Consider the following 23,498-nt stretch of genomic DNA (forward strand, 5'->3'; position numbering starts at 1 on the left):
TAAATAAATAAATAAATAAATACATATTTCTTTCTAGATCTAGCAAATCCTAAGTGGATCTCAATAGACTGGAGTGCCATTTTAAAAAGTGGATCCTTGTGCCAAAAAGTTTGGGAACCACTGGGCATATACCTATGCCACACATGAGTGTATGTTTTCTGATCATCCCAGTGTATATCTGCATGCCAGTCAGAGACTGGGATATAATAATCATCTAAATGCAAGAATCATCTTTTAGGAAATCACTATGGTGCATACATTCTACACTATTAATTCAAGAATCTCGGTAGAGAACCTTGAGGATTTAAAGTATGGCTGCTAGCAGCAACAAAATGCCATTTCAAAAAGAAATGGTAGTTTCTTGTTTGGTAGTGAAATTGGTATAATAGAAAAAAGAAATTTGAGTTTTGATAATAAAATCATACTGAATGCAGCAAGGCAACCTAATAAAGAAATTCCAACAATAACAGTCTAACCTCACACTCTGAAAAAGTAGGGTAAAAATTAGCACTCTCTGTTGGCAACCTTCAGTCTCAGAAGACTATGGTATCGCGCTCTGAATGGTGGTTCTGGAACAGCGTCTAGTGTGGCTGAAAAGGCCGATTCGGGAGTGACAATCCCTTCCGCACTGGGAGCAAGTGCAGTCTGTCCCTGGTCTGTCTCCCTGGCTATGGGCCTTTAAAATTTTGTATGACAATATACATGATTTTATGATGTTGCAAATAGTGCAACATTGGCAGCCATTTTGGGGACACTGCTGCAAATCGTGCAGCGGCCCTGACACAGAGGGTGACCTGAACGGAGATACCTAAGTTGTCCCTGGAGGTGGGCAATGGATGCAGGGCAGAAGAGGTGGTGAAGGAACAGGGAGAGTTTCAGGGCAGGGAGGGGGAAAGGTCGGAGGCAGAGTGAGGGATACCAATGGCACTAGTGTGTGCCAGGATCCTATCCCTATTCCTTCCCCCATTCCCTCTCTCTTACTCTCCTCAGTTCTTCACCAGCAAAATGGCTGGCACAAATCTGAGGAGACCTATTGGGCAGGGGAGTCTTACCTTGAGGACTGATCCCATCCATGTGTGCTCAGCTGGTGCATCTGAATCAGCGGAGAGTTTAGTTGGCATTGGGCTGTAAGAGACCTGTATGGCAATTTTAATTAATATTAGGGGGCCCCATAACCGTGGATCCCGTCTCTGTGGATTCAGTTATCCGCAGATCGGGTCCACAGGGTCCCCCTCCCTGTGCTCGCCTTCGGAGGATCCTCTGAGCCCATATGCTTGTCCTTGTGCTTTGGTGGGTTCAGACTGAACTCAGCAGCTAAAAACACGCAACTTCAATTTCATAGAAAAACCTGAAATGACGTTTTAAATGCCTTATTAGGCATTAGTAGGCCCTCCAGAGCTTCCCTGGGCCTCCCAACACAATTTAAGGCATTTAAAATGTAACTTCATGGCCTCTGCTGAGCTCAGAGGACCCTCAGGAGGCAAGGGGGGCAGAGCTCCTCTCGCCTCTGGAGAGTGAACGTGCAGGCATTTGCCCACATTCACGGTTTCAGGTAACCACAGGGGATTCCGGAATGGACTAGATACGGGGGCACATCTGTATTCAGTATATTCAATTCAAAGATCTTTAAATTAAAGATACTTCTTTCTTAATTATCTTTTCCAGTCTAAATTCCCTCTGAGATGTTTAAGAATAAGTAATTGGATTTATCGTTATTTATTTTCAAACCTGCCACTGTTGCATGTTTTCCTATAAAAGACATAATAAGTGACCGAGATTTGACCAGTTCCAAGAGAAAAAAAAAAGACAATGCCATCCAGAACTGTGTTCAGAAGGTAAGTTTTTTGATTCTATCTTTGCATGTACATAACTTCTATCATAACTATTTTCACTCTAAATGCAGTGTGACCTGCATCCAGCATCTATTACCTCTTCAAGGTAAGCCTCCGCTACCCCAGTGGGTCTCTTTTGAATAGCACCAAACACAGTAAGTTTTTTTGCAGATGCTGTCAAACCAATGGCCATTGTTGGTTCAACACAAAAAGAGCAGCCCAATCCTGAGCTACGCGGAGCTGCCGCAGCAACAAAATGGTTACTGTGGCATCCAATGTGCAACCTGGCAGCCCGCAGCAGCTCCTCAGAGAAAGGAGACTTTCATCCCCTTCTCCCAGGTAAGAGAAGTAGCCCTCACAATGGGGCTACTCGATTCTGTGGCAGCTCTTGAGCCAGTGTAGAATTGGAGAGCCCCACGTTGGACCATGCAGCCAGACATCGGGCTCAGGATCCTCCTTTCCATTTGAAACAAAGTCCCAGGTTACAACTCAGTACACAATTACTTAATAACACCCACGGAAAGCAATGGATCTGCTTCAGAGTAAATAGGGTTGAAACTATGTGCAGCTGCACTTACAGAAATTCCTTATTGCTTGTCTCTCTGCTATGAATTGAATTTGTTGCATACTCCCAGTTATGAATTTGTTGCATACTCCCAGTTATGTGTTGGAAGTTTTATGTTATATGTTGAGCCTCTGGCTTAACACACCAGGCATCTTAAAGAATGATTTGATTAATGGTTCTCCTGCAGTGGTTCCCAACGTTTTTCACTGGCATACCCTCATATTAGCTAAATGTTTGTAATTAATATGAATAATAAAAGCCTTCATCTCACCTATAGAAAAAGCCATACATCATGCACTCATCACAGTATTTTCTCTTTTTATCTGTTTGAAGAACTGAAGACTATGCCTTTGCACTGTTTTCCACCAGAAGTGTCCTGAGAAATTCTTGGTGACTGATCACTTTCCATATTATGTTTCAGCTTTTTCACTTTGCTGGTTTTCAATCACTGATTCATACATGAATTGATGACCAAAAATTAGCTATTTGTGGGGCTTTCACAGCCAACTAGCTACCGCTCTTCCTGCCTTGCTGGCCCTGCAAGGCATTCTGGAGCACTATTTGCCTTTTTCTGCCAATATTTTCAAGCATTCCTAAAGGTCCTGTTAAGTGCCCCTGGGGGAACATGTACCCCGGGTTGGGAACCACTGGTTTACTGGTATGTTATTTACAGTAAACTTACTCTGATAGTGCTTACAAAAAGGTTGTGAAGACCAGAATTTAAAAAGTTAACAAATAAAAATGTATCTTATGATCTTTTGCTATATTTTTAATAAATTACAGACTGTACAGTTCTTAGGTAACAATTACTGGTAGGTTATTTTTCAGGATCTGGCCTCAGGTAAAATCAGACAAAACTATAGGCAGACACCCCCCTAAGTTTAACCCCCGGCATATTCGAGGGTCATAGAAAATTCCATGACTTTGGCTCAAAAACCTGCCCTCGACTTATCTGTTACAGGCAAGTATCTACAATATGTCTATTTATATTGAAACTATGTGTGGTTTTCAAATTTTTGAATCACACAAGTTACAGCCCAATCCAATCCCCTACCCCTAGAGCCAATGCAATTGCACCTGCCCCAGTGAATGGTGGCCACACCATCAGCCCCCATATGCAACCCCAAGCACCTGTACTGGCTGCCTCATTGCTCCTACTAGTGGCACTGGTGTATGCAACAATGTTGTGCAACACACTCCAGGACTCAACACTTTTGCCTGGATTGTAGTTATTCTACCAGCAGGATGCATATCCTGCCAACAGAGCCTGGGGGAGCAGATAGTATAGGAGCAGCAGAGCCTGCCTTATGGCAGTTGTAAAAGCCACTCCAGCAGCACACATAGTCGTGCACTGCCAGAACATGAGCAGAGAGGCAGCAGAAGCCCACTTCATACCAGAGCAGCCCCCAATGACAATGGTGAATTGGTAGTGGGGTGGAACAAAGTAAGGAAGGGTGGAATGGTGAGGAATAGGGGAGGACAGGAGACATGTCAGGAGGCAGGAAGGTATGGCACCCAGTGCAGGTGATTTGTGAGGGATGCTATCTCCTTCCTCGCCTCCCGACATGCCCCTTTCTTTCCTCTGACTTGTGCCAGCTAAAGAGCTGGTATAGAACTAATGAGACCCATTGGCAAGCAAGAGGCCCCATCAACGGTCCCCACTGGGAGAAGTACAAGTTTCTTGGACCCTTCCCAAGCCTCCCAATTTGCCCTCCCTCCTGTAGGCAGTACAAGCCTTTTTGGCATGGCTGCATCAGTCTATTTGAGCTTTTTGAAATCTCCTACAATTAGATTAACAAAATTAATGGAAAACGGAACTACACATAATTACAGCATTTCTATACTTCAATTTCAAGGATTGCTTTAAAAAAGATATGGATTATCAAGAATATCTAATAACCTTTCTTTTATGATGGGTTGTAGAAGCATCCATTTCCTCCTCTCCTATATTATCAATCTGTGAAGTTGGACTACAGTTCATTCTTTCCTCTTCCTGTCTCTGAAGTCTGTCTGCTACTGCTTGGATGGCTTCTGTCCATTCTTCCCTGTCAAAAATAGGATAGCTGCTATTAATAAATAAGTTTCATAAACATACAGCCAACAGAGGGGTACAGTGATGTATAAAAGAAGAGTATCAATCAGAAATCTGTGTAATGAAACAAATCCTATTATGGGCTATGAAAGGAATAGAAGTACAATCATTCCATAGTAGTCAATGAGAAAGCAGCAGTTTATCTTGAGGTTCTTCTCACTTATGTGATATTGCCTACTGCATTACACAAATAAAATTCATGTGGCTCTTGGCATTGGCAGGTTTGGTAACCATGGATTTGAATATCCGCGGGTTCTGAAACAGTGGAGTGAGCCACTGTTGCTCTCCAAATTCAACTGGAGCAGTAGTCTGGTTGAGTCCAGAGGCTTTTCTAAGGGCTGAAAATCATAATGTCCGGTTTTTGGTCAGAAGACTGGAAGTGTGCTTTTTGGCCCTCCAAAGACCTCAGAAGCCCTTCTGAGGGTCAGGGAGGCTTTCCCAGCCCTCTGAAGGGTCTCCGGACATAATGTGAGCACAGCTCCAGTCGGGTTCAGAGGGCTTAGGGGCCCCAAAATCAGCTGATTCAACCATCCATGGATTTTTGTGTCCACAGGGGTTCCGGGAACAGAACCCCTATGGATACCAAGGGCCACCCTGTACTTACATCATGCATTATACTACAAGGATTTACCTGCCTGCCATTTTCTGCAGTTTACTATATAATCCCTACATAAACCCTGTTTTGCTTGAAAATGCCAAGGTGCCAACCCAGCAATCTGCTGCATTCTCCTTTCCTCTTCCTGCACATACTTCTCCGAACAAAAGAGTTCAGTAGTCCTCCAATGAGCACAGTCCTTTCTACAAGCATAGTCTAGTACAGTGGTTAGGAATGGGGGACTAGGGCCAATATCTACTTAATCATGAAGCTAACTGGGGAAGTTTGAGGGCCACCCCTTTCTCTCTCTCTACTTCATAGGTAGTGTGAGGATAAAATGGAAGAGGCACTGCCCTGAGGTCCTCGGAAGAAAGGTGAGATACAGAAGTAACAACTAATAATATTGAAGAGACTAATTAGATCAGATCCCAAATGTTCAAAAGCCAATAATAAAACAAAGACTCATAGTTAGAAGGTATCCACAAGGTCATCTAGTCCAACCCACTGCCTATAGCAGGAAATCCTCCTACAGTATCTCTAAGAGATGCCTATCAAGCCTCTGCTTGAAGATTTCCAGTGAGGAAGAATCCACCACCAACCAATATAGACCATTTCATAATAATTGAATTGTTTTGCAAGTAGTTTTTCATCCAGGTAAACTTTTAAAAAGTGTATTGGAGCTCAAGGCACAACACAAATGGCCTACAAACTTCCTCAGATGCATACCCATGCCTTTTTCTGAAACATAAATAACCCAAAATGGGCTGTTTTACTTATTACTACCCTGATATTAAACATATTCCTTGAATGTAGATTTAATTGCTTTCAGTGGGATTTACTTCCTAGTAATGTCTTTAGGATCAAGATAGAAGAACAATTTAAAGCACATTTAAATTTATGAATACAATGTTAAAAATAAAATGTAGCCAATAATGAAAGAAAAGCCAAATCAATAATTTAACAACAGGTTAAAAATAAAACAGTTTAACAGAAGTCAAATTACTGTGGCTACGTTATCTCATCTAACTGAATTAACCATATCCTAGTTAACAACAAATCACAATCCTGAACTGAACATCTCTCTTATTGTGTGAGAAATGTTAAGGGTTAATATTCTATGTAAAACACACTATCTTCTGAAAGCAATCTGTAATTATGTCTTACACAATCCACACTATTCAAATAGTTCAACCTTAAACACATTATCTGCTTTGTTCTTTTTCTCTTTTAAATAGCAGCCATGATGGGGTTCAGATCAGGACCATGGCAAACATAGATGGAAAGAGGGTTAACTCTTCGCCCCCATACTGTTGTCTCACCAAAACTTTCCCTTCCAACAGCTATTTCCTCCTGAAAGATATAATCTGTTGTAATGGCACTTTCAGGTACAAACAGATGCTGGGGTGTGTGTGTCAATTTTGTAAACCACTTTGAAAATTAATCTTGATGAAAAAGCAGAGTAAAAAGACCATGGAAAAAAGAATTTATGAATTCAGAATGCTTTGTGAAGGTTTATTTTTAAATAAATGCACATACAATCTGAAAGTGTCACATTTTTAACAGGCAGGCAGCCCAATCCTAACCTGCACTGGAACAGGCAGGACAAGTGGCCTGTGCTATATCCAGTGCAGACTAGGAGGTGGCTGGCGCACAACTCGGAGTAAGGGGATATGTTTTCCCTTACCCTATGCCGCAAGCCAGCCATCCCTATGGGGCTACTTGGATCTGCACCAGCAAAATCATTGGCACAAATCCAGGAAGTTCAGTGTAACACCAGGCTGACTGGAAGGGGGGTTAGGATCCAGTCTAAGTTGCCAAGGCCAGTTCCACCCCCCTCTCAGGCCTGGTCTACCCACTGGCCCATCCTCCCTCTGCCCAAAAACTACCCCATTCTGCCCTCCCGCCACCCTCTCCCACACTGGCCATCTTTGGCTGGTGTAAAACATACTTCTGTCTAATTGGGATTCAGCGCTGGGAGGTCAGCACACATCCCTGCGCTGGCCTATCTGGCTCACAGGTCATCGTGAATGTGCTTTACAGCACATTCACAACACTTGTAGGCCAGCACAGGGGACTTGCACCAGCCCAATGCAAGGTTGGGATTGTGCCCTTAATTAAGACTAAGATGTGCTGAATCTTTTACAGAACTCAGCCTATGTAAAAAGAAACCCCACTTTGGTTTTATTTCTCACCGTTCTTCTGGTGTATCTACATGAAATGTCCTTTCTATCACAGTGGTCCACTGAAGACATCGGATAATAAATGTGTTTGGTTTAGGTCTCTCTGTTTTCATTAGCTGGCATTCTAGAAAAATAAAGATTTTTTTAAAACAAGTTGCCTTTATAATATGGGGACAACAACAAAATTATTTTGTACCAATTACAAGTCCATATGGGTGAAAAGGAGGGATACAAATACTTCACTCAAAGTTCAATCTTATTATTTTACACACACATCCAACATCACAGTGTTGCCAAACATGGTGGGGATGGGAAGGCCAGAAGGCTTCAGAAGGGAAAGGGGATTTTATAATTATAAAATCCCCTTACCCCCATGTAAGCCTCCCAACCCACAATGGGTCTCCTCAGACCTGCACTGGAAAGTTTGCTAGCACAAGTATGAGGAGAGAAACGGGGCGAGGAGGTTGCTACCAGAAGGGACAAAATCGCGATGGATCTTCCCCTTCCTGCAGTCCCCTCAAGCCCGTTACGCCTCCCTCCCTACCCGGTTCCTCCCCCTCCCTGCCTCCATTCCACCCTCCCGTCTTTTCTCTCATCTGCCCCATCATCCTACCTCCTCCTGTGAGTGGGGATTCCCACCCTCTTCCCACCAGCGCTCCCAACAGCATGCTGACTCAAACACTGTTGGAGCACCTTTTATGACAGGTGCTGCTGCCTTACAGCAGTCAGCACTGTCATAGGGGCCTCAATGTCATCACGCTGATAGATATAGATATAGGATTCCAGCACAATAATTCTTCAGTGAAGAAGGCCAATTCTATGCTTGGGATCATTAGAAAGGGTATTGATAACAAAACAGCTAATATTATAATGCTGTTGTACAAATCTATGGCAAGGCCACACCTGGAGTATTGTGTCCAGTTCTGGTCGCCGCATCTCAAAAAAGACATAGTGGAAATGGAAAAGGTGCAAAAGAGAGCGACTAAGATGATTACAGGGCTGGGGCATCTTCCTTATGAGGAAAGGCTACAGTGTTTGGGCCTCTTCAGCCTAGAAAAGAGGCACCTCAGGGGGGGCATGATTGAGACATACAAAATTATGCAGGGGATGGACAGAGTGGATAGAGAGATGCTCTTTACACTCTCACATAACACCAGAACCAGGGGACATCCGCTAAAATTGAGTGTTGGGAGAGTTAGAACAGACAACAGAAAATATTTCTTTACTCAGCGTGTGGTTGGTCTGTGGAACTCCTTGCCACAGGATGTGGTGATGGCGTCTGGCCTGGATGCCTTTAAAAGGGGATTGGACAAGTTTCTGGAGGAAAAATCCATTACGGGTTACAAGCCATGATGTGCATGCGCAACCTCCTGATTTTAGAAATGGGCTTTGTCAGAATGCCAGATGCAAGGGAGGGCACCAGAATGAGGTCTCTTGTTATCTGGTGTGCTCCCTGGGGCATTTGGTGGGCCGCTGTGAGATACAGGAAGCTGGACTAGATGGGCCTATGGCCTGATCCAGTGGGGCTGTTCTTATGTTCTAGTGTATATTCCTGAATTCAGTTATGAACAGTGAAGTCTCATACAGCACAAGCCCATGCTTGTATACTCATAAGTAACTCCCGTCATGTTCAAAGTGTGTACAGGATTGCAGGAAAGCATGTATAGGATTGCAGCCATAGTTATCAACCTCAATTTTCATTGACCATATTTCTATAATTATATAGGTTTGAAGCAAAAATATTATTGGAAGTTATTGTTGATATATTTTCTGAGAGAAATGCAAATATTTTTCTAGTAAAACTCTCTTAATTTTATACGAATAAAATACATATATCTTGGGCCATCTCTGTACACATTTGCATATATCACAGGCAGAGATACACATGCTTAACAAAGAACATACATTAATACATAACATTACCATTAGCTAAGAAGAACTTATTTAATAAAGAATTTAAGATATCCATGTTATATACACTGCTTCTTCCCCTCTCTTCCTTTACTCGGGTCAGCCCCTTATCTGTGGATTTGATTATTCATAAATCAGGGAGGCCTGAGTCCCCCTACTTGCCCATTAACGTTATTTGAATGCTCTGAAATTCTCTTTCCTACACAATTGTTAGGATCCCTAAAGCTGCAAGCTTGCCCACCCTGCACAGGGTCGCTATAAGAATACCAGCTTATAGCGTTGTGCAAGCTGCCTCCTGGTAGCATGAATGAAAAGACTAGATCAGTTATTTTCAACCTTTTTCATCTCATGGCACACTAACAAGGCACTAAAATTGTCAAGGCACACCATCAGGTTTTTGCCAATTGACAAGACACACCCGCTGCCAGTGGGGTTCACAACCCCATGGGCCCTACTAATAAATTATCTTTCCCAAAGTCCTGTGGCACACCTATGGTCCACTTGCGGCACACCGGTGTGCCACTGCACAGTGGTTGAAAATGGCTGGACTAGATTGAGGTTAAGAGGAAGCTGTTAACTTCCACTTTCTGTTAACTTTGATCTAGTCTTTTGAAGCATTCAGACTGATGGGAAGTAGCTTGCACATCACTATAATCTTGTATGCTTACAGTGACCTTGTATGGAAGAACATTTTTACTGGGTGTGAAGTCCATTAATTAATAATACTGCCTTGAGGTTGAGGGTGCTCAGCTGTTGGTCCAGCGTAGGCTGCTGTTCCCTTGGGTATCTCTTGTTGGCGCTGGGGAGGTCAGGGCCCTGCATCTCTGTTATAGTTGGTTGACCCCTTGTCATGCCACTCCCTCAAGGGGGTCAGTTAGGATGCCCTCTTGGTGTCCCAGGTGGCTAGGATAGGCTGTCCTGCCTGCCCCTCTGCTCTCACTCTGCCCCGGGTGGGTGGGAGCCCACTTCTCCCAAGCCTCCTGCACTGGCTGGTTGTCCCGGGATTCACCCAGCAAGACAGCCCTTCCTGCCGGCCACCAGGGGGCGGGCGTCAGTGGCTGCTCTCTCCACTTGCCCCCCTCCCTTGCACCCAAGCCTCAGGAGGAGCCACCTCCCGCTTCAGCAGTCGGGCTCCTTATGAGCCTTGCCGTGCTGTCACCTGGCTCCGCACCTTCCAGGGTTCGGCTGGGCCCAAGATCTTGCGAGATCTCTGGCCATCTGGCTCTCCAGCCGCCCGTGCCTGCCGCATTGGGAAGGAGCAGCATGGCCAGGTGGCTGCTTCCGCAGCCAGCTCCCCTTCCTTCAGGTGGCAGTGCCGCCTCTGCCTGCTGAGCTGGCGGGCTCCGGCTTCCCCGCCCTGCGGGCTGTCCCGCTGGTCACCCTGCAGCTCCTTTGGGCAGTGGCGCCGCCTCTGCCAGCTGCTCGGGGGCCAGCTGGGTCAGCGGGCTCCTGCTCCCCTGCCCCGCAGGTTGCCCTGCGGTTCGCCCCGCACCTCCACCTGCCCAGGGTTGCAGGGCTTCCTGGTTGCCTGCCACGTCCTCCCAGGTCCTTCCCGCTGAGGGGTAAGTCCTCGGGCAACACCGGGGTAAGCATTTAAGTAATGTTAATGAGTGCACAGGGGCCACGGAGACAGAGTTCTCCATGTCTGTGGTTTCCGGATCCATACCTGTTGTTTCCGGATCCCCCACGGACAGGGGAACACATCTATATATCCATTTTGTTCATTATCAAAGTGAGGAACTTGTTTTGAATAATGAACACACCACCCAAAAACCTACACTTGTGTGTCCATGTTTGCCCCTTGCATAGATACATACAAGTATGGAAGCATCCTTGTAGTATCACAATCTCTCTTTCACAAATCCAATTTTTTCTTCTAGGTTCCAGTGAACAGAAATGGCCAAAATGACAGAATGGCCAAAACTGTTTCTTTTCTCCTCGAGAAAAAACTTGAGAAGAATCATGTTCCTTAAGAAAAACTTCCATGAGTCATGACCTGCTCTTGCTCCTGCTATTTTGTGGCTAGGTCTTCAAAACCCATCTTTTACAAGACACCTTTGGTTCAGTCACTCAGTCCCTACTGTAGAGATGCCAGCCCTCCAAGACTGGCCTAGAGTCTCCCAGGATCAGAATCTCCAAGTGACTATTGAAGCAATTTCTGCAGGGCCTTCCTTGTTTAATGACATCATGCTATGTTGGAGCACAAAATCTCTAAGTATAGCTTTAGTCAGAGTTGGCAATCCTTACTGAGTTGGTTATGCCCTATAATAACCAAGCCTAACATATGTAACTGAAATAAGCTTATGCATATTCTTCCCATTTACATCGGTTTCCCTTCCCTTTCTCCATTGTTCCCTCATGTTTGGATTTAGATTACACAGCTCATGGATCTGATATTCGTCATCTCTGAGAATTTCTATAGTTCAGATAATTATAATGATACAATTATATTTAAATGCTTACTCAGAACTTAAAGAGAAAAAAATTAATTTTTCATTGGGTGCAATCCTAACCCCTTATGTCAGTGCTTTCCAGCACTGACTTAAGGGCACTGCAGCTCCGAGGTAAGGGAACAAACATTCCCTTATTTTGAGGAGGCCTCCATGAGTGACACCCAACTGCAGGATGCAGCACATGTCCCATTAGCACCGCTATGCAGGTGCTGGAAAATACTGACATAAGTGGTTAGGATTGCGCCCATAGCTACTTAAAAGAGGTAAAATGGAAGAGTCAGCTTAATAGCAGAGGTTTGAAATGCTTTAATGTAGTGTTTCTCACCCACTAGGTAGGTCGCGAGTCAATTTCAGGTGGGTCACCATCCAATATTTTATTTTTAATGTATTAGACTTGATGCTACCATGGTATGTGTTAAATGACTGTGCCTGTTACTGTGTCTGTAGATGTTAAATGACTGTACCTTAGAGCAGCTAGTCATGGAGCCCACCAGAGGACAGATGACTCTGGATTTAATATTGTGCGTACTCAGGACCTGGTTAGAGAGCAACATTAAGGGGAATAATAAAAGCTTCTTCAAATATGTTAGAAGCAAGAAACCTGCCAGAGAAGCGGTTGGCCCTCTGGATGGTGAGGGAGGGAAAGGGGAGATAAAAGACTTAGAGATGGCAGAAAAATTAAATGAGTTCTTTGCATCTGTCTTCACGGCAGAAGACCTCTGGCAGATACTGCTGCCCGAACGGCCCCTCCTGACCAAGGAATTAAATCACATAGAGGTTAAAAGAGAAGATGTTTCAGACCTCATTGATAAATTAAAGATCAATAAGTCACCGGGCCCTGATGGCATCCACCCAAGAGTTATGAAGGAATTGAAGAATGAAGTTGCTGATCTCTTGACTAAAATATTCAACCTGTTCCTCAAAATGGCCACAGTGCCAGAGGATTGGAGAATAGCAAATGTCACACCAATTTTTAAAAAAGGGGGGGGGGACTCGGGAAACTATAGGCTGGTCAGCCTAACATCTATACCAGGTAAGATGGTGGAATGCCTCATCAAAGATAGAATCTCAAAACACATAGATGAACAAGCCTTGCTGAGGAAGAATCAGCATGGCTTCTGTAAGGGTAAATCTTGCCTCACAAACCTTTTAGAATTCTTTGAAAAAGTCAACAGGCATGTAGATGCAGGAGAACCCGTGGACATTATATATCTGGACTTTCAGAAGGCGTTCGACACGGTCCCTCACCAAAGGATACTGAAAAAACTCCACAGTCTTAGGGAAATAGAGGGCAGGTTCTCTCATGGATTGAGAACTGGTTGAAGACCAGGAAACAGAGAGTGAGTGTCAATGGGCAATTTTCACAATGGAGAGAGGTGAAAAGCAGTGTGCCCCAAGGATCTGTCCTGGGACCGGTGCTCTTCAACCTCTTCATAAATGATCTGGAGACAGGGTTGAGCAGTGAGGTGGCTAAGTTTGCAGACGACACCAAGCTTTTCCGAGTGGTGAAGACCAGAAGTGATTGTGAGGAGCTCCAGAAGGATCTCTATAAACTGGCAGCATGGGCAGCAAAATGGCAGATGCATTTCAATGTAAGCAAGTATAAAGTCATGCACATTGGGGCAAAAAACTAAACTTCACATACAGGCTAATGGGTTCTGAGCTGTCAATGAAAGTGTCGACCCAATGTGCAGCGGCAGTGAAGAAGGCCAATTCTATGCTTGGGATCATTAGAAAAGGTATTGAGAACAAAATGACTAATATTATAATGCCGTTGTACAAATCTATGGTAATGTCACACCTGGAGTATTGTGTCCAGTTCTGGTCCCCACATCTCTAAAAGGACATACTGGAAATGGAAAGGGTGCAAAAGAGAGCGACTAAGATGATTACTGGGCTGGGGTACCTTCCTCATGAGGAAAGGCTACAGTGTTTGGGCCTCTTCAGCCTAGAAAAGAGGAGCCTGACAGGGGACATGACTGAGACATACAAAATTATGCACAGGAAGGATAGAGTGGATAGAGCAGTGGTACTCAAACTTTTCCGGCCAGTGGCTCCCTTGATCCCCGTGGCTATTGGCCATGACTCCCCATCATTTTCCTGAGGGCTGGAAGTGACATCATTAAACAGGAAGTGGCCAGAAATATTAACTATATTAATATTAATTGTATTAATCATATCATTAATTAAATGCAGATCTTAAAAATATATTATTAATACACAGCACTATACATGCTTTATAAATGATCAGCTGCTGATCACTGTTGGAGACAGCATGCTGGAGTAGGTAGATTTTGTCTGATCCAGGAGGACTCATTTTTTAAAACTTTGTAAGCATACAAAGAGGGCAGGTTCTCTCATGGATTGAGAACTGGTTGAAGACCAGGAAACAGAAAGTGAGTGTCAATGGGCATTTTTCACAATGGAGAGAGGTGAAAAGCAGTGTGCCCCAAGGATCTGTCCTGGGACCGGTGCTCTTCAACCTCTTCATAAATGACCTGGAGACAGGGTTGAGCAGTGAGGTGGCTAAGTTTGCAGACGACACCAAACTTTTCCGAGTGGTGAAGACCAGAAGTGATTGTGAAGAGCTCCAGAAAGATCTCTCCAGACTGGCAGAATGGGCAGCAAAATGGCAGATGCGCTTCAATGTCAGTAAGTGTAAAGTCATGCACATTGGGGCAAAAAATCAAAACTTTAGATATAGGCTGATGGGTTCTGAGCTGTCTGTGACAGATCAGGAGAGAGATCTTGGGGTGGTGGTGGACAGGTCGATGAAAATGTCGACCCAATGTGCGGCGGCAGTGAAGAAGGCCAATTCTATGCTTGGGATCATTAGGAAGGGTATTTAGAACAAAACGGCTAATATTATAATGCCGTTGTACAAATCTATGGTAAGACCACACCTGGAGTATTGTGTCCAGTTCTGGTTACCACATCTCAAAAAAGACATAGTGGAAATGGAAAAGGTGCAAAAGAGAGCGACTAAGATGATTACGGGGCTGGGGCACCTTCCTTATGAGGAAAGGCTACGGCGTTTGGGCCTCTTCAGCCTAGAAAAGAGACGCCTGAGGGGGGACATGATTGAGACATACAAAATTATGCAGGGGATGGACAGAGTGGATAGGGAGATGCTCTTTACACTCTCACATAATACCAGAACCAGGGGACATCCACTAAAATTGAGTGTTGGGCGGGATAGGACAGACAAAAGGAAATATTTCTTTACTCAGCGTGTGGTCGGTTTGTGGAACTCCTTGCCACAGGATGTGGTGCTGGCATCTAGCCTAGACGCCTTTAAAAGGGGATTGGACAAGTTTCTGGAGGAAAAATCCATTACGGGGTACAAGCCATGATGTGTATGCGCAACCTCCTGATTTTAGAAATGGGTTATGTCAGAATGCCAGATGCAAGGGAGGGCACCAGGATGAGGTCTCTTGTTATCTGGTGTGCTCCCTGGGGCATTTGGTGGGCCGCTGTGAGATACAGGAAGCTGGACTAGATGGGCCTATGGCCTGATCCAGTGGGGCTGTTCTTATGTTCTTAAGGGGTTAGGACAACCTGGCTTTTAATCAGAAGTTGTGAAGAAAAAATTGACCCAAATGTTCTTTTCAATTACTTGCTAGTCGGTTTCTTCTCACATCTTCATCTGTCATTGAATAGTTACCCAGCTGCTAGAAAAAGAAGTATTAATTGTTTAAATCTCACACACTTTTAAATTTGTACCAGAGAACAGTTACATTTATGCTGTCTGTCAACCGTCAATAAAGACAGTAACTGCAATTACTGGTAAGCAGCATGCAATTCCATTTTCAATCTTCAGGACAGTCCATATCCAAAATGAGTTGGACATTTTGACTCATTTACAAGAATTCCAGTTGCAAGAATACATATAACACCAAGCCTGCAGGGGACCCTCAAGATTCTGTTCTTGCTCCCTTGCTATTGTCAATCAGCACACTGTATGTCCTGAATGACCTTCATCAAATCCTATGGTTTTCAGTACCACATATACACAAACAATATACAGCTGTAGTTCCCTATCCCATAAATTTCTCCCTTCAATAAATTTAAATCCACACCTCCAACTGCCAGACATTTAAGCTTGGTTGATTCATTGCTATGTTAAGCTCAATGTTTCGGAAGAAAAACTCTGGATCTTTCTTCACACAACTTTGCCTACTTTTACTCTCTCTTTATTCTGTTCAACGCTATTCAACAGGTACAAATATTTGGTTTTACAGACTCCTTTATTCTTCACATTCAGTCAGCTACCAAGTAATGCCACTTCTTCCTTTACAATACAATTACAATACTGCAAGAATATGTGCTTTCCTCTTCTCTCAAAAAAAATTCAAGTTCTAGGGCACTCATGAGAATATATACAGTGGATCCCTGCTTGACAATGGGTTTATCATATGATCAAATCGCTTCATGATGGACTCTCTGTAGTAAAATAGAGTTCTCTATATAATTCATTTACTTTACAATGGGCTTACAATTGTTGACAACTAGATTTCAGTGATAGATAAGCCAATCAGTGATGCATTTAGTAGCATCTCAGTCAACTTGTAGTATCTCAGCCAACAACATTTTGAACATCAGTGGCTGTGTGTGTACTGAGGGAAGGCTATAGTCAATGTAAATGGTCATGCAAACCCAAGCCTTCTAGGAAGTGTCTCAGTCAGCTGCAATGTTTTTAATATAATCATGGTATGTAAAGAGAGCAGCAGGCAGAAAATTTCAAATAAAATTAAACAACAAATACAAGTGTGCCCCCATGGTTAAGTGCAACCTCTGCCGGGCTCAGACTGACTCTTAGGATGAAAAACATAACTTCTGATTTTTTTCGTAAAACTCAAAGTGATGTTTTTAATGCCTTATGAGACATTAAAAATGTCACTTCTGATTTTTTTGGAAAACTGGAAGTTGCTTTTTTCTTCCTAAGAGTCAGTCTGAGCTTGGCAGAGGCCATGGGTGGATACACGCAGCCTCTGCTGAACTCAGAAGACCCTCCAGAGGTGAGGAAAGCAGAACTTCCCTCACCTTCAGAGGGGGTGCATGTGGGGACGCCTGCCGACCTAATACATAGATAAGTAATTCCATAGATATGGAATCCACAGATACAGGGGCCACTATAGTGAAAAAAAAATATGATGATACTGCTAAAATTAGTTCATTTGCTCACGAATATTATTTCTTCCAGTCAAACATTCCGTCAATGTTAAATAAAAAGGAATCCTTAAGAAAATTAAGGACACAATCCTAACTGCGCCCTAGGCTACCACAAGTCCCTTGCGCCGGCCCAGGAGGGTCGCAAACATGCCATAAAGCACATTTGCACCTCCTCAGGAGTTGGCTGGGCCGGTACAGGGACGTGCGCTGGCCCACAGAAGCTGCATCCAATCTCTGAGCTGACTTGGGGAGGGTGGGTTGTGTCAGTTGAGCTCGCCCAACATAGGAGTCTGGGGAGGTAGCAAGATGGAGGCGTTCTGGGGCAGGGAGAGAGCGTTCCAGGGAGTGGGCGGGGAGCAGGAGGTGAGGCTGCGACCCAGCTGTTATGCTGGATCCCAACCAGCACGGAGCAGCACGGAGCAGCTTGAGGCACCTCCATTCTCGTCAGACTTGTGGCACCTTCGAGGAGACCCATTGGGGCTGTGGTGGCTTACCCGGGGGTAAGAGGAAGAGTTTCCCCTTATCTCCAGCTGAGCTGCTTCTGGTCCCAATCTTGTGCTGGATACAGCCTAGGCCTCTTGGCCTGCCTGTTCCAGTGCAAGACAGGATTGCGCTATAAAGTGATGAATCCACTACAGTGCAAAAAGGAAGTTAACTGATTGTAGAAATGGAAAAGTTTTTGTTACTGTGAATAACAGAAACACAGATGTAGGAGATAAAGGTCCTGAGCAATATATTTGCAAATTTGCAAAGCTCATTTTTGATTACTGAAGGCTAAATCGCCCTCAATTAGTGACATGCAATAAAGCCAGCAAAAGTCAGTTTGACTGCTTTAGGAAAAGATCTAATGTTAAAAGAGTCATAAGATGGGGAGAAAATTCTAGTGCTGACCAGGAAGCAGCTAAAGTTTACAAGATGGAGTTTCAAGAGCTCATTGAGAAGGAGGGCTACCTTCCTCAACAAGTCTTTAATGAAACAGGGTCTCTTCTGGAAAAGAATGCCCAGGAGGTCTGGTCTAGAGGGTAGAGCCTCCGTTTGCCTGAAGATAACATCCACAGGTCGCCAGTTCGAGGCCACCGGCACCGTGCGACCTTGAAGCAGCTGACAAGCTGAGCCGAGTTATTCCATCTGCTCTGAGCGTGGGAGGATGGAGGCCAGAATGTGAAACCAGATCAGAAAGAAACATCTGAAATGTTGTGGTTCTTGAAAGATAGAACCTTCTTTCAATTGTAAAAAACCCTGCAGGGATTTAAATAGCCTGCCTGCGTAAACTGCCTTGAATAAAGTCTGAGGAGAAATCTGACGACCAAGAAAGGCGGTATATAAATACCTGTATTATTATTATTATTATTATTATTATTATTATTATTATTATTATTATTATTATTATTATTATTAAACATGCATCACAAAGGACGAGGCTTCTTTGCCCAGACAGAAGCCTATGAAGTATAAGCTTCTGCTACTGTTGGGCGCCCACACCTCTGGCAATTTCAAACTTATGCTGTTCTGCTGTCATTAAACAGAAGATTGGGCAAAGTGAGGATTGGGTAGCTAATTTTGTAGGCAAGCAAGACAAGCAAGCATTTAACAAACATGAAGTTGTCCAAAATGTCTGATTTGGCACTAGTTCCCCCTTCACCACCACCTCTTAGGTCGGCTTCAGTCAGGGAAGAAGTTCCCCTTCCTCTCCAATACCACACACTGAAAGGCAGTTTTAAAAAACAACAGGGAAAGCGGTGGACAACAGGGTGAGAGACAGAATGGCCAGGAACTGAAAACATGAAACTGATAACTCTCTGTTATGCTCAGGTGATACCTGAGTCACTACCAAACAAGCATTGCAATAACCTCTTCTTCAAATTAGCTGCTGCACATAAACAAATGCAATTTTTAAAAAACTTGATTAAAAAAACAGTTGGAACTCTACAATATCACTGAAAAAGATGAATGAGTCAGTAAAAACAGACTCAGCATGACAGATCCAAAACCTGGAAATATATATCTTTATTTTACTTCTTTTACTCTAGTTATTATTCATGACTATTGTTATGAATAAAAGAATATTTGGAATGCTCAAACATCTGACTATTAATCCTATTAAAACAATCCTAAATAAGAATAGGAAAGTGGCAAAATAATGCTAAGGGGAAAACCATTCACCACTTTGAGACTATTTCTGTTCCTATGGTCAAGGTAATGAAAAATTATTTTAACAGTTTCTGAGCCACTGGAATTATACCCATAACATTAAGCAGAACCTGATTCTCTCTGCTACATCCTTATACTGTCTGACACACTCAAAGATATTAGTTATAATATTATCTTGAAATAAAATTACACTAGTTTTAAAATTACATCGCTATGTTAAATGCTCTTAAATACAAGTTGTATTTCAAAACATTTTATTTACCATTCTGAACCACAGATGACAACGTTTGCTTGAAGTTGCAATTACTCTGTAAAGCTAGGAACCCAATTAGACAGCCTAAAACCTGCCAGTTTAAAAAAAAGCACCCAAAAACATATCATCTGTTCAGAATTTATTAAAAGTTTAATGTTTGAATTGTTAAATGCTTAATCATTTCACTTCCAGCTTAGTTTTCCTCAATCATCCATTAAGAAAATAGAATATTTCATAGAAAGTTCCCAAAACATTTCTTGAAACTATTAAGAAGAATCTATTTTAAGAATCAACACAAATGCAATAAGGTCTTCTAAGACCAGAACCACACATTACATGAAAATTTATTATTTATTTATTTGATTTATATTCCACCTTTCTCTCTGAAGGGCACCCAAGGCGGCTAAAAATCAAGATTGAAATACAAAGTAAAATACAAATAAACATTAAAAATAAAAGAACAATTAAAAACAATTAAAACAAGATAAATACAGTCAGCAGATAAAAACACACAGTAAAAGATATAATTTATAGAAGCAGCCCTTATAGGTCCTCAAAGGCTTTCCTAAATAAAAAATCTTGAGGCCCCGCTGGAACATTAATAACAAGCAAGTTGTCCTCATTTCAAAGGGGAGGGAATTCCATAGTACAGGTGCCACCACCAAAAAGGCCCTGTTTCTGGCTGCCATCCCCATCACCACACTCAATGATGGCACAACCAACAGGGCCCCTTCTGATGACCTCAGAGAATGGACTGGACTATATGGAAGAAGGCGATCTTTCAAATGCTGGTCCCAAGCCATTTAGGGCTTTAAAGGACAAAATCAGCACCTTGAATTTAGCCCGGAAACGAATTGGCAGCCAGTGCAGCCGCCAGAGCAGTGGTGTGACAGAGTCAAACCGCCAACCTCCAGCAACTACAAAAGCCACCGCATTCTGTACTAGCTGAAGCTTCCGGACCATCTTCAGGGGCAGCCCCACATAGAACACATTACAATAATCTAATCTTAATGTCACCATGGCATGGACCACCATGGCCAGATCCACCCGAGACACGTACGGCCGCAGCTGGTGCACCAGCCGAAGCTGGACAAAGGTGCTCCTGGCCACAGCCAACACCTGGACATCCAGTAGGAGCTGTGAGTTCAGGAGAAGCCCCTGGAACTTGACGTTCCAGGTATTACATGAAGAGAATAGTCTTGGAAAACCATGTTCATACAAATATGCTCTGCACTGCTTTTTGTTGGATTGCCTTCCTCTTATAGTGTAGACATCTCTTAATTAGTTTAAGCTACTATATGGAATTTCACAGTTATAATACAGTGGTTCTACAGTGGCAACCCACCAGTTTGCATAATGCTTCCCCTGTGAGGGAAGGGGAGGGAGGCAGCAATCCTGGGGATCGCGTCGCTGAGGGGGGCGAGTGGGGTGCTTTACACTTACTTTCAGAAGGCAGGGCTGCAGCAGGCTACAGGAGTTGCGGGAAGCCCTGCGCAGCCCTGCACAGCGCTTCCCACACCTCCTGTAGCCTGCTGCAGCCCTGCCCCTGAAAGTAAGTGCAAAGCACCCCCTTGCCTCTCTAGCCGTTCCCCTGCAAGAACTTACTGAGGGAGTAAAGCTCCTTCAAAGTTTGAGAACTACTGTTATAATCGTTTCAGAGATTTGTGTCATGGACTGTTAGATCCCTCATAGAAAATTTTAGCTACGTGACTAGAGTATGCATTTGGTAGCTTTTCCCTTGACCAGAACTGTTAAATGCTTGGCTGCCACCAAGTATAGCAGTCACATATGTAATTCCTCCCTCTCCTCTCTGTTTCATTATTTATTATTATTAACAGTATATACCATTTTTCAACAAGAAGTTCACAAAGCAGTTTACAGAAAAAATCAAATAACTAGGATAGTTAATCCTTGACATGTCATTATGGTGTTGTTTCCCTCACCAGATGGCTTCTGTTGACCAGGGAAACATACAATTGCATATCATCAGAGCTTGTGTCTTGAGTACACTTCTGTACTACAGTGAGTCATGGACTCTTCGCACATGACAGGAGAGGAAGCTGAATGCTTTCCAAATGCACTGCCTCTGATGCATCCTCGGTATCACCTGGCAGGACAAAGTTCTAAACAAGACAGTCCTGGTATGAGCTGGAATCCCTAGCATGTATACACTGCTGAAACGGAGACTCCTGCGTTGGCTTGGTCATGTCATGAGAATGGATGATGGCCGGATCCCAAAGGATCTCCTCTATGGAGAACTTGTGCAGGGAAAGCGCCCTACAGGTAGACCACAGCTGCGATACAAGGACATCTGCAAGAGGGATATGAAGGCCTTAGGATTGGACCTCAACCTTGGCCTCTGAGCATCCTGCTTGGAGGCAGGCTGTGCAGTATGGCCTCTCCCAGTTTGAAGAGACACTTGGCCAACAGACTGAGGCAAAGAGGCTAAGAAGGAAGGCCCATAGCCAGGGAGACAGACCAGGGACAGACTACACTTGCTCCCAGTGTGGAAGGGATTGTCATTCGTGAATCGGCCTTTTCAACCACACTAGACGCTGTTCCAGAACCACTATTCAGAGTGCAATACCATAGTCTTTCAAGACTGAAGGTTGCCAACAAAACAAGACATAGGTAAGATGCTGTAGAACAGGGATGGCAAACATGAGGCCCATGGGCCAAATGCGGCCCCTGGAAGCAATTTAACTGGCCCCTGTTATAACTGAGTTCTCCCAGTGTGATAATTGGGCTCTCTCATATATTGAAAATATGAACAAGATTTGCATATTTTCTCTTCTGTCATTTGCAGCTAATGAGTTTCTTTGTGAGAATGAAGTGCTTATTTCTAGCCCTCATCTGCTTAATGATGTCACTTTCTGCTTAATGATGTAATTTCCGGCCCTCAGTAGGCACCATGAATGCTAACTTCAACCCTCTGTATGAAATGAGTTTGACACCCCTGCCCTAGAAGTTAGAGGGGAGAAAGAACTTTACCACACAGTTGCCTTTTTCACTTCTTTTAACAATTCTTTCCTGTTGGTAAGGAGTAAGTCCAGAATAGGACACCCCCTTGCTCCTTCCTCCACCTTCTGAATGATGAAGTGGTTCACAAAGCAAGTCACAAATTTATTTGACCTTTCACTCTTAGTTGAGTGAGATGTCAGCAGATACCAGAATAGTTCAAATCTTCCATTACTACTATTGTCTGCCTTGCAAAAACTTTGGTTATCTGTTAAAGAAAAGCATTTTTGGTGACTTCTCCTTGGTCTGGTGGTCTACAGAAAATTTCCAACAATCAAATTGCCCTTATTCTTCTCTTATTCTCACCCAGACGCTTTCTATCTGGGTTCCATGATCAGTCTGGCATTTCTGTGCAGGTGTATGAAATCTTTACTTATAGTGCAACTCTCCCTCCCTTCCTGTTGGGCCTCTTCCTTTTGAACAAGATATACTCTTCCAGTCCTATGTTCCATTTATTGGTCTCATTCCAACAAGCTTCCATGACTCCTATCAAATTGTATTTGCTTTCCTGTATTAGGATTTCAAGTTCATCCCATTTGTTCCTCATACTCAGTGAACAAATATAAAAGCACTGGAGACCATAGATACTTCCTAAATTCCCTGGTGCAGTTTTTTGCAAATCCTTGATCACTTCATCTGCAAGACAGGTTCTTCCTTTGTCTCTCACAATCTTGTCTCCAATTCTCATCTTTATATTATATTCTGTGTTCTGTTCTACCATCTCCTTTCACTTAAAGCCTTTCTGATGAGACTTGCAAGGTTCTTGCCAAACACATTCTTCCCAGGCCTTGTGAGTTGTAACCTACATCTTGCCAGAAGCCCTTCAAAGTATAGGCGGTGGTCCAAGAACCCAAAACGTTCCTGTCAACAACATCTTTGCAGCCAGCTGTTCCCTGCCAGGACTCTGTTTTCTCAGCTATGCTTTGACCTTTGACAGAAAGATAGAAGAAAACGTCACTTGTGCCCCCCACTTCTTTGCTTCCCAGAGCCTCTGAGTCTCGTCAGATCCTTCAAAGTCTACTACAGGCAGTATCATTTATTCCAAGGTTGAACAGCAGAAAGGAGTAGCAGACACTGGATTTAATCAGTCTCAAAGCAATCTCCACATCACAACAGGATATATGCTCACCAAGAAGAAAAAAACACTTTTCAAGATTATTTGTCTGGTATGCACACTGATTATTGTATTATTATAGACCCAAATCCTAATCAACTTTGCAGCATTGGCATAGTTGTGCCAATGGGACATGTGCTGCATCCAGCAGTTGGGTGGCAC

General features: G+C 43.5%; 1 protein-coding gene across 3 annotated transcripts in view; it reads right to left on the reverse strand.

The window, feature by feature from the left end:
- AKT3 (AKT serine/threonine kinase 3) overlaps positions 1-23,498 on the reverse strand; it is a 200,806-nt gene that overhangs the window by 50,953 nt on the left and 126,355 nt on the right. For all 3 annotated transcript variants that reach the window (XM_066617500.1, XM_066617492.1, XM_066617507.1), the window contains 2 exons: positions 7,277-7,388; positions 4,298-4,442 (listed from right to left, as the gene is read on the reverse strand). In XM_066617500.1, the coding sequence (XP_066473597.1) occupies positions 4,298-4,442; positions 7,277-7,388 (257 nt within the window). The remainder of the gene's footprint in view (positions 1-4,297; positions 4,443-7,276; positions 7,389-23,498) is intronic.

Source organism: Tiliqua scincoides, chromosome 1, assembly GCF_035046505.1.
Source record: "Tiliqua scincoides isolate rTilSci1 chromosome 1, rTilSci1.hap2, whole genome shotgun sequence".
NCBI classification, from domain to species: Eukaryota; Metazoa; Chordata; class Lepidosauria; order Squamata; family Scincidae; genus Tiliqua; species Tiliqua scincoides.